This window comes from Nomia melanderi, chromosome 1 (assembly GCF_051020985.1).
Source record: "Nomia melanderi isolate GNS246 chromosome 1, iyNomMela1, whole genome shotgun sequence".
Lineage (NCBI taxonomy): Eukaryota > Metazoa > Arthropoda > Insecta > Hymenoptera > Halictidae > Nomia > Nomia melanderi.
This window is the reverse complement of record NC_134999.1, coordinates 27055917-27071488: the sequence shown is the minus strand read 5'-3', so window position 1 is coordinate 27071488 and position 15572 is coordinate 27055917. Positions and strand designations below refer to the sequence as shown.

The window sequence follows — 15572 nt, the reverse complement described above, 5'->3', positions numbered from 1 at the left end:
TTCGACTTTCCTAACATATACGCAATATTTTCACTTTCTTTTATCCGAAAGTCAAATACAAAAATAAAAAAATCGTGAAGCTAGTTAGCAAACCTCTATTATCCAGCTGAAGCTAAAAATGACAGTATTTGATTTAAAATATCGGTCCGGCAAGCAGCCGTTTCCCTCGTTAAACGTTCTCGCGTAAAGAATCGGCCCGGGAACAGAATCACAGACGACGCGAGTTCACGCCAGCGGCCGCGAACGCGTTAACATAATTCCGAAGAATGTTTAAAACGGCGATGTACCGGATGAAACAGGAACGATTTCGATCAGCGCGTTACCTCCGGCTACCAGAAATAGCAACGGCGAACGAGGTGCACGGGTCCGCGTGATTGGCGATCGGGAACGTGTAATTTTTGATCGGCGTCGGTCGGGATATGGTTATTAATCAGGTATACGATTCGCAGGTGTATAATAATAACGTATTTTATAAATTTATTCACATGATTTAAATAAATCAAGTATACAGTTAAGTTTTTTTTACGACGCATGCGCGGGAAATCGCGTGTCTGCGTGTGTGGTGGTGGTGGTGGTGGTGTGAGTGTGTGTATGTGTGTTCGTGTGTGTCGCGAGGAGCGCGTGGTTCTCTCCTCGTTTCGTTTTCTCACTCTTAATTATCATCATCATTCCTTCGTTCTTCATTCTTACGCGACGAATAATATCTTACATGAGGCGACGTGTCTGAGATATACATATTTACATATCGTACAACATTCGATTCGGACATATAAAATTACAAAAAGGTCTCACTCTACCTAGTCGAGAATTCAAAATCGAAGCTAAAACTTTCTACGCGGCGCACGGGGGACGGTTCACGCCCCGGAACGGGGCCCGTTCGCGTTCCCGTTCTCATGATCGGTTAGATATGTACAATGTACATACGTACACATACGCTGACACGCGTACACAGCTTTTGCGGCCCTATTTACAAATATATTGCGCTTCGCTTCTTCACGGTTTCTTTCCTCTTTTCCTTCCTTCGTTCACTTCCCTCTCTCCATTCTCTCCCTTTCTCTCGTATAATAAATAATTACGACGTTCCAGGTGACAAGTGCGAATTCAACGGCAACATGTTTCGTTTAACGCGATTAAACTTAATGCGACTTTTTAACAAGTTGATTGCTATGACCATCGAATACCTGCGTTTTCGAATTGCTTAGAAACAATTACAATGCGTAAGATGATATCGAACAAATGTTTAAAAACACGTTATTAAATAAGTGATAACCGTTTCTATTTATCGTTGTTACGGAAGAATAAGTTACACATAAGGCGTTCGAGATTCTCGTGACAGTCAACGTATTAAATGATATTTATAAGGGAGAAATACATCTTTCTGAAGAAATAAAAAAAAAAGGAATTCAAAAAAATAATCTGGAACATTGGTAAATACATCGTTGGAACAAGAAATTTTTCGTAAAACGTTAAGTTCATCCTTGCCACCCGGAACACCCCGATACATATACACGCGTGGAAACGAATCGCCGTTTAAGACGATTACCCGGCGATTCCGCGCAAAGGAGACGGCTTGTTTATACTTTATTGCACAGTGGAAAAGTCGTCAAGCGAAGTGGAAGAGGGAATAGAAGAGTCCCAGTCGGACTAGGTTCTCGCGAGACGCCATTCAGAAATTCACATAGTACGGTTTTGCGCGCGCGCAATCTGTTCCTGCCTGGAAAGGGTGGAAGGGGACTGGGGAAGGGTCGGGGGGAGCGAGAAGAAAGGGGGAAAGAGAAAGGGAAACAGAAATAGAGGTTGAGGTTTTGATATTCAGTGAAAAAAGGATGAAAAGTAACAAAAGATAGGGAAAAGGGTGGAGGACACAGAACGCAAGGGGGAAAAGTAGAAAACGTTACAAGTGGAGAAAAGTGGACAATCACGCTTTCACCGATAAAACAAAGCTCTCGGCACGCGGTGTTTCCCGGATAGAGAAAAAAAACGATCGTCCCGAGTAAACATCTCTGAAGCGATATTAGATTCCCGGATGATCGCGGGACGATACCATCGCGAGAGATACCAAACCGTTCCCGGCGAATGGTAACGAAAGCTCGATAATCTCGATGAGGTGCTAACGCGAAATCCCCTTTAATCCCACGGTGACCCCCGAGACGCTCGACGCGCGCGAATCGTAATCGAAAATATATCTTTCACTTCCTCGACCATCGATGCGACAGATTGATCGGTCCTAGGTTGGAAAAAAGCGACGCGGAACTATCCTACCCTATCCTCGCGAGTATAAACCGAATCCCTCCCCTTCGCGTCGCGGACACGAAAAGCGGTAAGAAGCTTCTTTTTTCGGTATTTTTTTTTCGTTTTTAAATCCCAGTTAAAGGGCGTAGAACAACGGTATGTATCACAAGCAGAAGACAATTCGCGCGGAGCTAGACGAGATAGGCCTGGCCGGAAGATGGTGGCGGCGGCGGGGGTGGCGGCTGCTGTTGTCTCCAGGCGGTTCTCTCCAACGTCGAATAATCCGAGTCGATGGACGAGTATATGTGCTCGGACAGCGGCCTCCTGTGATCCTCGCTGCTCCCGCTGCTCACCGTCGTGTTCGCGGCGACGAGATTGCTACCCGGCACGGTGACCGCATCCCGGTAGGCGTGATTGACGGTCAGCCTGGGCTGCGGCGAGGACGAAGGCGGCGGTTGTTGCTGCGGCACGGACACCGTGCCGCAGGAATAGGCGGGAGGCGCGTGTTGCAGCATTAATGCGGTCGTCGGGGACGAGTCTTTGAAGAAAGTCCTTTGTCTCTCGTGCGCCCGGAGCGTAGACATCGCCGTCTTCTCGCCACCGACCCCGTCCAGCGTGTACGTGTTGATGTTACGTTTGTAGACCAACGGCGACGATTTGTTCTCCATTGATATGTCCCCGACATTCGCCGGTGGTATCGCGTACCTGAGACGCTCCCAGAACCTTTTCTCGCCCCACGTGAGTATCGCTGCGGCAGTACGGAGATACGGTCGCAGTTCCGGGTCCCGTTCCACTTCCGGACACGGGTGGCCGGCTTGGACTACAATCAACTGGGTAGCTCGACCGCGTAGCGCTTCGTGAAGAGCCGCTCGAAACTCGAACCGCGACCATTCCGTTTGCAAGAAGTTACGGGTCAAGACGATCAGCACGCGCCTGGACGCATCGACCGCTTCCAAGATGACCGGCGCGGGGGTGGAAGCGCGGAGCACGCAGGGTAGATCGCGATGATGGAGGCAGAGTCTTAAACCGGCGGTACCGTGCTCCAGTTCCACGGCCAAGGAATGTATTACGAAGTCCTCGTCGTTGGGGCTGTAGCAGACGTAGCAGTCGTACTGACGATCCCTATCCCCGTCGCAGCAAGCGGTCATCGGCGCGGCCGAAGGCATCGTCGCGGTACCCGTCGATTTACCGGGCTTCGCGCGCAAGAATCTAAGCCCGTACTTCGAGTAAGCCCACGCGCCGACCGGCTCGCGGAATATAAACGCGAGGACGATGATCACTAAGAGGACTAATACAGCGGATAGTGTCGCGGCTACAAGAGGCAGATAATCGGACACCATGATGCTCTCTATGACACCACCCTGAGAGAAATAATCGGAACAGACGGTCTCGTTTACGTTTAACCGACGCCTGTAGGCGGGCCTCGCGTCCCCGCCGTAGTAGCACCAAACGTCGCTCGCGTCCACGACCTTGTGCGCGTTGTCCGAAACCCAGGACGACAACTCCTGCAGGAACTTACACCGGCAGGACCACGGGTTGCCGCCCAGGGACAACTCCACTAGCCTCGCGTTCAGGGTAACCTGCCAAACCGGGAAAGTGACTAGCCGGTTACCGCTCAGCCGCAATATTTCTAGGGAACGCAACGGGAGGAAGGTCAAGTTACCGATATACCCTATCTGGTTGTTCTGCAGATAAAGTTCGCGCAGATGGGACAATCTTTCGAACTCGAAACCCTTCAACTCGCGTATCCTATTGTCCTCTAGGTGGAGGGTCTGCAGATTGTTCAGGCCGTTGAACGTGCGGTTCTGTATCGACTCGATGCCGCTCGCGTTCACGTACAGCACACGCATATTCTTGCGTCCGATGAACACGTGATTCTGCAACTCGCGTAACACGTTACCGTCCAGGTAGACCTCGGTCGCGTCCATCGGTATCCGTCTCGGTATTTCCTCGACTCCCAGCCCGGAACAGTCCACCGCATTCGTGTTCCAGGTACGGTCGTTGTAGCACTTGCAGCCGCCTGGGCAGGTCATCTCGCAGTCACAGGCGTCGAACTCGCAACAATGGCAGAGGGCGAAACAATGGGTCTCGTAGCGGCAGAGGAATTGTTCGGATCTGGCAGTGGATGCAGGTACTATCGCGACGCCACGTGGACCGGACGTGCGGCACATCACGTTGTCCAGGTCCATGATACGTGGGTACTCCCGGGTAGATGTTTGATTGTTGATCGCCGGCAACCAGTCCATCGAGCAATTGCAGTTGAACGGATTACCACCGATGTAGAACTCGGGCAAAGGTCGATCTTCTGGCACTTTGGTCAGAAGCAACGATGTTAGCTCCATCGTCTCGATCATGTTCGCGTACATATCGACTCTGGTTAAATTCACTTTGTCGGCGAATGTATTGGATCGAACGACGCTGATGTAATTGTTATTTATGAACAACAACTCGACGCTGTCGGGCACGGATAACGGAGACAGTTCCGTGATACGATTGTGACTCGCGTCCAACGTCTTCACTTTCGTGTCGCGGATCTCGTAGTAGTTCCCGAGGCTCTCGATGAAGTTCCCGTGGATATCCAGCCATTTCAAATTCCCCGGTATGAAAGCATAATCGAACCACTCGATATGATTCTCGGAGAGGTTCAGCAGCAACAAACTGGTGATACTGGTGAAGACACCGTTGATGTCCGATAGAAAGTTCCCATCCAATCTTATCGCTTCGAGCCTCAAGTTCCTTTCAAACGCGTGTCTTTCGACGTGCTGCACTTTGTTTCTCGCGAGATTCAAGATTTGAAGATTCGGCAGGTCCCACAGCATACCACGAGATACATTACCGATATCGTTTCCAATCAACCGGAGCCCGGTCAGCTGATGAAGATTTCGGAACGAGCCATTGTGGAAATCGCTGATACGGTTCTCGCCTAAATCCAAGGTCTTCAGAAAAGCGAGGTCGCGCAGCGCGTCGGGCACGCTGGCCAGTTCGTTGCCGCTTAGATCTAGCTCCTTCAAGTCCGAACAATTGCGAAACGCGAGTGGGTCGATACTCGCGATAGAATTGCCGGACAGCGTTAAACGGTTCAGCACGAACAGTCCGTTGAATAGTTGTGCTCCCACGTTGTGGAGCTTGTTGTCGGACAGCTCGAGGGTGTGCAGGTTGTACAGCGGCAGGAAGGCGTTGCTCTCGATCCGGTCGATGGAATTGTTCCTAAGATCGAGGATCTGCAGGAAGAATAAGTCCTTGAACATACGAGCGTCGATGTGCGTCAACAAATTATAAGACAGATCGAGCACGATCAGTCGGATCAGGCCCAAGAACGTGGTCTCGTCCACTTGGTCACTGCCCAACCGATTCCCAGCCAGATTTAAGACCAACAGCTGCTCCAACCGAGTGAATATACCCTTGGGCAGGTTGCGGAGGCCGTTGTACGCCAGGTGTATTTCCCGTAGATCCCTCGTGCTGGCGAACAAACCCTCCGGCAGCGAGTCCAGGGAATTATAACTCGCGTTGAAGGTGCGCAGCACAGTCAGCCCGGTAAGCGCGTCGCTGGCGATTTCAACGATCTCGTTTCGTTGCAGGTGCAGCTCTTGTAGCTGCCGTAAGCCTGCCAGCGGACTGTTCTCCGGCAGTCGTGTCAGTTCGTTACGCGAGAGGTCTAGAATCCTGATATCCGCGTGGCAGGATTCGATGGTTTCGTCGATTGGCAAGTCTCTACGGTTCAGTCCAATGTCATTGGCGTCGCGCAAACGATTTCCGGTGAGGTTCAGCGTTTGCAAATTATCCAACCCACACAACAGATTCGTGGGGAGGGCTTGAAGATTGCTCTCGACGATTTCCAAAGTATGGAGCTCGCGTAGACCGAGAAAGGAGTCCTGCGAGAACTCCAGGACTCGACCAGCACCCCAAACCGCGTTGAACGTTTGCATGGTCAGTCGTTTTAATTCGAGAAGGGGTTGAAACGCAGCGTCCGGCACGCGCAATACTTTGCAACCATGCACGTGCAGGTCGTGCAGAGTGGTCAACCGTTGCCAGCTCTGCGCATTAAAACTGCTCTCGAAGTGGTGGACGTCGCTGCAACGAATCCGCAGCTTGAGCGCACCGTCTAGGGATGGGACTAAGCTAGTGATAGCGCCTGGGTCCAATACTCGCAGGGTGCAATCCGCGGAACGGGTGTCGTTGCCGCCCTCGGACAACCACTTGCAAGAGGCTCCGGCTGACTCCGAGAGTATGGTCGATGCGAGGCAGAGGAAAGCCGCGTTAATCAGCGTGATGAAGATGTACTTCGCTGTCATCTTGGGATCGTCGATGATCCGAGGATTGATACGCGGCTAGTTTCGGTTACTATATTTTTTCGGTCGGGTTTCTACGATTCTAGGACACTTTCTCCCGACAGACGGGGATTTTCCGTTTCGCACCCTTGACAGCCCTCTTCTTCCTCCTCACGTACACACTCGCCTTAGACGAGGACACACGCACACACACACGCACATAATAACACACACGCAAGTGAGAACGAGCGCGAGCGCGCGCGCGCTCATGCACCTCCTATCACGTAAGTACGGACCGGCCCATTTCTCTTGCCCTTTATTCGTAGTCGGCTGGTGGCGAGCCACCCTGCCCTACGGTCCCTCCACTATGTCGAAGCTCTCTCTCACTACGCGAGGATTCGGGATTGATCGACGCACCGTACTCTCGGACCCGTTCTCGCTCGGTCCCTTTTCGTCGGTGTCCGCATATACACGATAGCAAGAGTCCTGGTTCTTCACCGAACTTTATTCAAAACGAACCGTCTCTCACGGCGAGCTGTACAAGACACGTTTCAAATGAACCGACACCAGAACGAAAACAGCCCGTGCAGACAGCCCGTATCGGCGAAGGCGACCGTGCACCACCGTACACACTCGCCTCGCGTCAAGCACTAGCACTGATCCGGCGGACCGCTGAGAACGCGCATCATCGGCATTCCCGACCGTTCCTTAGCGATTCCGTCTCCCGGTGCCAGAGGCCGCCACTTCACCAGAATATTCCCCCGCGGGAGAGAAGCCACCCGTAGACCAATGCCACCCGTTAACGTTGAGTCCATATGGCTCGCCCGTTGTTGGTATGTGCACCGGTCTCTCCGCGGTGCTCTTTGCCGATTGGTGCACTTTTTCCCTACTTCCACCAATATGCATACCAGCCGGTCACCACTGAGGATTCTGATCGATAAAAATTTTAAGACGCGACACGACGCTGAGGCCGCGTTTAGGGATCAGTTTACGCATACGTGAATTTATCGCAAATATAGGGGATTCACCGTATTGTTCGGATAATGTTGTTTCATGCTTGTCGATTGGAACTGTTAATATATACTCTTTTAATAATAGTTTGAACAGAAATTTCGATGTACTTTGGACTTTAGAGCTTTTTAGAAGAAGTTTTGGTAGGATTTCTTAAAAGAATGTCTGTACAATATTTGTTTTCATGATCTCATGCTGCGTTAGAAGGTAACAGACTTGTATTTCGATTTTGAAATTTTGAAAAAGTTGCAAGAAACATGGAACACGTTGCTAACCATATTTACTTACTCGTATTCCATGAAATACATATTTTTTTTTCCATGTTACTTTTAAATTAAGGATACGGTAAATATATTTTTCTAACAGCATTTGGACGCCTGGGTACCATGTGTGCCATCTGGGGGGAGTGTTTAAAATGTGAAGTTGCGTAGCGTCGCTACTGTGCTTGTAGAGTTGCAATTGGTGGAGGAAGAAGCCTAGCTTCCAGTTCAATTCCAGCAGAAGCTTGCGTTGGACGTTTTTGTGACGTGTTGTTGCAAGAGATCTGTTTAAAGTTTGACTTTTTTTGAGGAGCTCATAAAGTAAATTGTTAAAATTGTTTGTACCTGAGCATAACCATGAGATTAGTGTATTTACCCTGTATCCTCTTGGCTGCAATAATCTGCACCTGTGCGGGCAATGGTAAGTGTAAACGTTGCGTGCCGTATTGCCTCCTTCGAATCTATGAACGTTCGAAATCAAGATCTTTGACGTGTATGGAGCACTTCCTTCTTAGATTTCTTTTCGAATTGTTTGTAAAACTCTTTGTATGCGTGAAAAATAACGGCGTACGTCATATGATAAAGGAAACGGTACGGTAGAATGCTTGACAAATTATTTAATTCTACGTAGCAATGACGATCGTTTGTTTTGCATAATACGTAGCAGCCCCTTTTCCTTGTACCGTTCGAAGTATCTAGAAATATACATATGTTCCAATTAATTTTATACTATCAGACATTTTTGTCGCTTCCTTTCGAGGTTTTCGATTAATCATGACGACCTTCAGTGCTTTTATGTACAGTTTTACTATTATTGATTTTGTGTAAGTTTCTTGTTCTATAATCACGTACTCATACACGACGGTATCTTATAGTTCGGTCATAGTATGAGCGACACTGGTTTGTTACAACTTTTTTTCTATTCTTTGTAAGTTGTGTAATAAACGTAACTATTGTAACTTTTTTAATTTTTAGGACATTCTGAAGAACAGTATCGTGAAATTTTAATTTCGCAAAACTTTGTTTGTGACTAAACTTTATTGTTATATATAATATTATTTTTATATGTTAAAACACATGTTACTCTTGTTCACTTAATTTTTTACTAAACGTGTTTTGCATACATAATTATGGCAAATATAATAGAAATCAACCATCAAATTTAATTTTTACAAGTATAATGTGTTCAGAAATATTATCTTTTTCATTTTATTTTGATAAAATTTTTTAATAAATATTTAAATTACTTTTATATTATAACAATTTTATTAATTGAAATATTATAATAACTAGTAGCATTCATGATTTATAAAATATTAATTCTTTACACAGTTGTGCCACCAAAAGAGGAGACTCAGACCCATGAGGTAGCAGATGTAACTACTGCAATGCCTTCAAAACCTACAAATGCCGCCAATCCTACTGTAGTTTCTGATGATTCTAAAACTCCAAATGCTGTAGCTAATAATATATCAACTGCTAATATTTCCCTCCCTAATTCCATTAGTAATGTTACTAATGCTACCACTGCATTTCCAATGACATCTTCTGTATCAACAAGCACAACTGCAATTTCAACTACAACTACAACAACTACAATCCCAGTAACAAAATTGACAACAACAAAAAAACCAGAAACTACAACCGAAAAAATTACAACTAGCAATGTACCACCATCTACAACTACAAACAGCCCAATCACTGTTTCACCACCATCTGCTACAACAGCAGTTCCAATATCAACAAAGGAAGCTCCACCTTCACAATCGCCTGATAAAGGACGAGACTTTGATGGTCTCAGTTTCGTAGGTAAGCATTTTATAATTGACACATGTATGGCTCATTAGCATTATTTAAATTAGGTTTCATTTAATACCCATCAAAGACAGATCCCACTTAGAACATCATTCGAAGAGAACTTACAAATGCACCACATATTTTTCCTGTTTGTAGGTGGTATCATTTTAGCTGTTTGCTTAATGGCGATTGGCACATTCTCATGCAAATTATACAAAAGAAGGAAAGAAGGAAATTACCGTACACTATGATCTTGAGAAGGCTGTCGTCTCGAAAAGTACCATTTTTTGACAACTTAAACACAGTTATTCAAACTGAAAACTAAAAATTTTACTATAACAATATTGCGTATTTTTATAACGTACTTAAGTGTCGCGTGGTTTAAGTGCTCTTAGTAATGTAATGTGCAAAAAAGCGAGTTCCGTTTCTTTGTACCCAATTACAAAGACGAGTTACATGTATTACAGTATTGTCTCTACAGATTCGCACGCGTATTGTGATTGCGAGTGCAATCGCGAGAACGGGAAAGTAATAAATGTGAAAGGCTGGAATAGAAGGAGAAAGTGGAGTAGCTAAAGGGTATGAGAAAGAAAGAGAGAGAATCTGAACGTTACCATGCATACGCGCGGTTGGCGAATGAAGATTGACGACCAATCAAACGTAACATTCCATTAAGATCAATTCAACGGAACGACGATTGACATATTATTTTTCATTAGATTTTGTCAAATGTATCTTTTATTTTCGGTTTTCTTGTTTTAATTTCATTTACAAATGTTTATCGTACATGAAAAGGACAAACAGTTATGTTAACGTAAAAGTATCAAAGTGTACACAGATATGAAGGTTCCTATGTGTATATTCATAGTGAAAGAGAGAAAAGAAAGGGCATAATAGAAAATTAATTGGTTAAGAAAGAGTCTTTAGTGAGGAATAAAGACACCGATTTCGAAGCATCTATGTAATTGAAATTCTCTGATTCGAGACCGTCGTTGTCGTGAAGATAATATTTAGTTTTTAATGTTTGGCGACAACGGCGGGGCTCCGCGTCATTCGATGAAACGTGACGCTCGTGTGTATAAAGTACAGTCGCTCCAGCGAACGACTTTAACTTGTAATAACGTTGTTTCGAAATTTCCATACGATTCAACATTGAGATGAAGCTTCTGAATCTCGATCTTTGTACCTGTTGAGACACGTAGCTGCGTTAATGATCGATAAAAATTGAAACGTGTGTTACGGCATATGAACAAAAAAAAAACAAGAAAAATCTACGAATATGCTAATTAACGATTTCATTGCGGAGGGTAATCGAATAACGTTGCTGTTTAATTTATATTGTTATCTTTCTGTTGTAAATGATAAGTTCAAAAGTAATAGTCTTCTGTTTCCGATATTTTCTTTTAAATAGTCATTTTGTGTTACTAAGAAAAATGATTACCAACGCGAACATGGAAGCGCCGCGACCGCGGCTGATGAGACTTGCTCCTAAAACACCATCCGTAGACTCCAACGCAGTCATGACACGTTCGATCTCGTCTGGCAGATAATTCAAGGATTTACGCGTGTATCGATAATTTTCCCACAAGAGTTTTCCTGTAACATTCATTATACATAATCATCGGAAAATTTTGCAGGAATAAGTTCGACACTTTCTTGGGGCAGATGCGTGGTACCTAAACTGTAAAGTTTTTGGAAACATATTTCAAGTGAGAGACACAATTTACTATTCTAGAGAAAGAATATATATATATAAAAGCCTAAATAATATATCATTTATTGGATGTAATATTTTAACAAGCTGTGTAAAATACTTGCTTATATGGATTATTATACATTATTAAAACTATGCAATGGATAAAAAAAATGTGAAAAATCGAACTGCGTAATGTTTTTAAATGTTTAACACCATACCCAGCTTCTTCCATCGTTTCGTTTGAATTGTTTTCATTATTTCCGATATCCTCTTATCTTCCTGGCGGATATTCTCGGTCAAGGTCATCGTTTCTTCCGGGTACAGACGTCGCATCATCTTATCGCCGTCTGGGTTCGTTCGCCACCGGGCGATCGTGTTCTTGATGTTCAAGATTTCTTTTCGCCGCGTCGTGTCTGAACGGTATTTCGCAGATTCCTCGAGATCGAACTCGGGAAATCCGATAAGGACCATTTCCGCGTTGACCGTTTGCCAATCTTGTTTGCTGATGTTCAGGGACCGTGAATCGAAGGCAATTATCTCGTCTTCGTTTCCAATAATAGAAATCAAGGAATCGACGATGCGGTGATCGGGGGATCCTGTGGCCATTTTCTGGGCCAACTGACACACCAGCGTTTTTTCGAGCACGTTCGCTGTTTGGGTATTCGTGATTACTTCGAGGAACGTGTACAACGCGACGACCAAGGCGGAACTGCTGCCCAGACCACATTTTATAGGCACCGTGGACGCGATCACAATTTCGAATCCCGGAACATGCACTGTTTTTAATATTTGTTAGTTTTGTAAATTTGTGTAGCGTAGATTTGAAGTGTTGACGAAGAATAAATGGCAGAAATTTTCTAATAATAGTTGAAGATAAATACGTTTTATCATATTCGGGAAAATGATTCATCTTTTATGTTGCATAACATTTATTATTAATAACAAATAAAAATAAATGAATAAAGAATTCATCTTACGTTTTCAAGTATATTTCTATCTTACGTTTGTACATTTCATTTCAAAAATACTTCAGAATATTATTCCTTTCGTATAAAGGAATGTCAAAATTTCTGATGATTTCTTTATTGGTGTAAAATGTTTATCAAATGTTTACACTAAATGTGCTGTTTAGTTGGTACGTGCCAATGTGCGCGTATTGATAATTCTTCGTGGAAACGTTAGGATAAGGAAACGTGACCGAAACTCCTACTAAATTTCTTAGAAACAATTTCATAAAAGAGACATCTGACACTCAATTTGTAATTTTACTAACATTAGATATTCGATCAAACGATTAAACGTTAACTTAACCAGTTAATTGCGTTTGGCGCGTATACGCGTTTTCTTAAAGCTTGAAATGATACTAATTCTTTCAAAGATGAATTATTTATTTTTTTCAGATAAACGTAATTTTCTTTTGTTTTGCTTTGGTTTTTCATTCAAATATATCCTAGGTGCATTCGGCCTGCGTTTGACGAGTGCACACTTCATTTTTTGATTTTATCGCGCAAAATGAGAGATGTTTGAAACTAAATTCCACAGTTAATATGTTAATACTCGATTATACCACATCCTAAATTCCTAAATTGGGGATCTTATTCCGCAAATTTTAAGCAACACTATACAGGAAGGTAAAGAATCTCGTTAATACTTAAGCAACCGCCCGAGAAGAAACTATAACCTTTTACATTAACTTTAATCGAACTCATTCAACAGATTTGATTAAAAATTGTGTTTCATAAAAGCAAGGAAGGTATTTAACCCCTTCAGACCTCACGGACATTATAACGCACACTATCTTACTACTTTCAGTAGTACTTTCACCTATCCGGTAAAGTATTAGAATTATGATTTTAAAGTATTAGAAGTGTTATCGTCTACAATCACATTTTATTCGAAATATCATTACTGTTGGTGTATTGAATGAGTCTTTTGTTGTTAGGTAAATGCACATCGTTCTTCAAGACTTACTAAGTATTGGGTCGATGTACTAATTTTGATGTATTTTGTACGTGGTTAACAAAAACATTTTTTCTTCCAAACGAACATCTGTTTTTAAACTATTATAACATGTATAAAGGACACTTTTTCCCTCGTTTTTACTTAGTTTTACTAAGTTTTAGTTCAGCCAGCATTGTGAATTCTTCTTTTTATTTCCTGTAAAACAAACGACAAAACTGTCTCATCAACCCAATAATTTTCAAGAAAAGAATAATATAAATATTGGTAACAGTTTTATTAATCTTAACCAATGAACTGTGGAATTTAGTTTGAAAAATCTCTCATTGCGCGCGCAATAAAATCAAATAATAAAGTGCATACTTGTCAAACGTAAGGAAAATGAATCTATAATACATTCTAACGAAAAATTACATCGAAACGAAGAAGAACTACATGCTTATCTGAAAAAATAAATAATTTGCCGTTGAAAGATTAGTACCATTTTGCGTTATGAGATGATGTGTATACTCCTCGAACGCAGTTGATCGGTTAATACTTAGGCAACCGCCTGAAAGATCTATAACTATAACCTTCTCCATTAACTTTAATTGAACCCGTTCAACTGATTTGGTTAAAAACGTCGTTTTATAAAAGCAAGAAAGGCATTCGATGAATTGCAAATAACCCTAGTTTAAGACTTACTGAATAACCATTCTTTCTTTTGTCACTTAGTAAACCTTAAATTGGGGTAGTTTGCAATTTATCAAATGGTTTTCATTGCTTTTAAAGAACAGTTTTTAACCAAATCAGTTGCACGAGTTTAATCATAACAATATAAAGAGCAATGCGTTGCTACGTGAAAAGTGGGAGATTGCCCCATTCGGTTGGCCAAGCGTTAACTGGGTTGATACCTCTCTTATTCTTGAAACATTGTATCGTTGCTTTCAAGTACCGAACCCACGACGATTCCTCCGTGGATATTCGCAGATTCTCATCGTTCGGATAGAACCTGCACACGTTCTCCTCGGCGAATTCATCCGAGAGCGTTTTAACGTGACACCATTTGTTGTCGCGGCTACGCTTACCAACTATCAACGTGACAAGTTGAACGGCCTGTTTTATTTCAAAAGAAGATAAACGGAGACGAATGGTGCGCGTCGCCGCGCGCACGGTCGTATTACTTTTTGCGCGCCAGCGTCGCGCTCGTAGAAAGCGCGCGTTCACAGGCGATCCCGGAAGCGGGAGGATTTACGATAAACACCGTGCTCCAATGATGCTTAACGTACGGGTCATGCGTTGTCCGGCTATCAGCCGAAGTCATTGGAGCACCGTTACTGCCAGTGAACGCTTTGAATTACTGCAGAGTGATTATTAACCCATTTGCATCGCATGTGTAACGAAATGAAAAATATTCCGTTATCGTTGAACTTTTTTTTTCCTATTAGCTACCGGAAGAAATTCGTGCGGGTTTCTTGTTAGCGATGAATTGTGGTCCGATTTCAATCAGTATTTCACTAGTTTAACAATAGGTTTACGGAACGCGTGAATTTGACGCATATTGAATTTTATAAACATTATTTGTTAACACGTTGACTGCCACGGCGGTCACCGATGACCTGAGCTTCCAAATTACTGAAGAACAATTACAATAAGAAACTTGATTTTAAATAAGAATATTTAGTAACATAAGTAGCTGGATCATAGCGTAATATGACTACTGTGATACTAAATTATTAATAATTATTTTCAGTATCATTTGCCTTTGTTATTAAAGAATAAGTATTATTATTCAAAACGCTAGAAATTCTCGTGGCAGTCAACGTGTTAAATGTTTATGTCGATTTTGATTGATTCAATTGCACGAATACATATCTTCATTGTCTACTTTTCAACCCCAGACTTCTGAGAAATAAACAAACGAACGTCAATTGCTGTAGCAACGATACGATGTTTTTGTAAAATAATTTCATTTTACTTAATACCATACACATAATTTGCTGTTATTAGCAGTTTCATTAACTGATAAAAGCAGTTAGTTTAATTAACTCCTATTAACAGCAGATTATGTATGTGCCATTGGTATCGAATAAAATAAAGTTATTTTGCCAAAACATTCTCCGCGTTTAAATTTTGATTTAAGGACCTGCACGAATTTTTTCTGGTAACTAATACGTTTGAGTGATTCATGTGTAGAGATAAATATAAGTCATGATATACAATCATAATAATGTAGTAAGTAACAGCAATGTAATATGGTAATGCTGATTGATTATTCATTGACAATCTAGTCTAGGAATGTACTTGTGTATACGCTTAATGATGAAAACGGGTTATACTGCGGATATTTATGCAAATCCGTATTTTTAT

The 15572-nt window shown here is 43.0% G+C and overlaps 3 protein-coding genes across 3 annotated transcripts; 1 reads left to right on the top strand and 2 right to left on the bottom strand.

The window, feature by feature from the left end:
* Positions 1-452: 452 nt before the first annotated feature.
* Toll-7 (Toll-like receptor 7) lies at positions 453-7312 on the bottom strand. The gene has a single exon (XM_031980363.2). The coding sequence runs from the start codon at positions 6522-6524 to the stop codon at positions 2424-2426; it is 4101 nt and encodes a 1366-aa protein (XP_031836223.2). The 5' UTR covers positions 6525-7312; the 3' UTR covers positions 453-2423.
* Positions 7313-7946: 634 nt separating this feature from the next.
* LOC116428503 (uncharacterized) lies at positions 7947-10838 on the top strand. The gene is made up of 3 exons (XM_031980187.2): positions 7947-8192; positions 9104-9580; positions 9725-10838. Exons 1-3 carry the CDS (start codon positions 8129-8131, stop codon positions 9817-9819), a joined length of 636 nt encoding a protein of 211 aa, XP_031836047.2. The 5' UTR covers positions 7947-8128; the 3' UTR covers positions 9820-10838.
* Positions 10578-14281, bottom strand: LOC116428579 (uncharacterized). Its single transcript, XM_031980370.2, has 2 exons — positions 14158-14281; positions 10578-12040 (listed from the first exon to the last, which is right to left on the bottom strand). The coding sequence occupies exons 1-2, from the start codon at positions 14240-14242 to the stop codon at positions 11463-11465; spliced, it is 663 nt and encodes a 220-aa protein (XP_031836230.1). The 5' UTR covers positions 14243-14281; the 3' UTR covers positions 10578-11462.
* Between the last annotated feature and the right edge of the window lie 1291 nt (positions 14282-15572).

Bases quoted from the DNA above. Each gene is read 5' to 3' on its own strand.
- Toll-7 (XM_031980363.2), bottom strand. From the start codon at position 6,524: ATGACAGCGAAGTACATCTTCATCACGCTGATTAACGCGGCTTTCCTC.
- LOC116428503 (XM_031980187.2), top strand. From the start codon at position 8,129: ATGAGATTAGTGTATTTACCCTGTATCCTCTTGGCTGCAATAATCTGC. The intron at 8,193-9,103 runs GTAAGTGTAAAC...TTCTTTACACAG, and splicing joins CTGCACCTGTGCGGGCAATG to TTGTGCCACCAAAAGAGGAG. The intron at 9,581-9,724 runs GTAAGCATTTTA...TCCTGTTTGTAG, and splicing joins TGATGGTCTCAGTTTCGTAG to GTGGTATCATTTTAGCTGTT.
- LOC116428579 (XM_031980370.2), bottom strand. From the start codon at position 14,242: ATGAATTCGCCGAGGAGAACGTGTGCAGGTTCTATCCGAACGATGAGA. The intron at 12,041-14,157 runs GTACTTGAAAGC...TATTAAAAACAG, and splicing joins GAGGAATCGTCGTGGGTTCG to TGCATGTTCCGGGATTCGAA.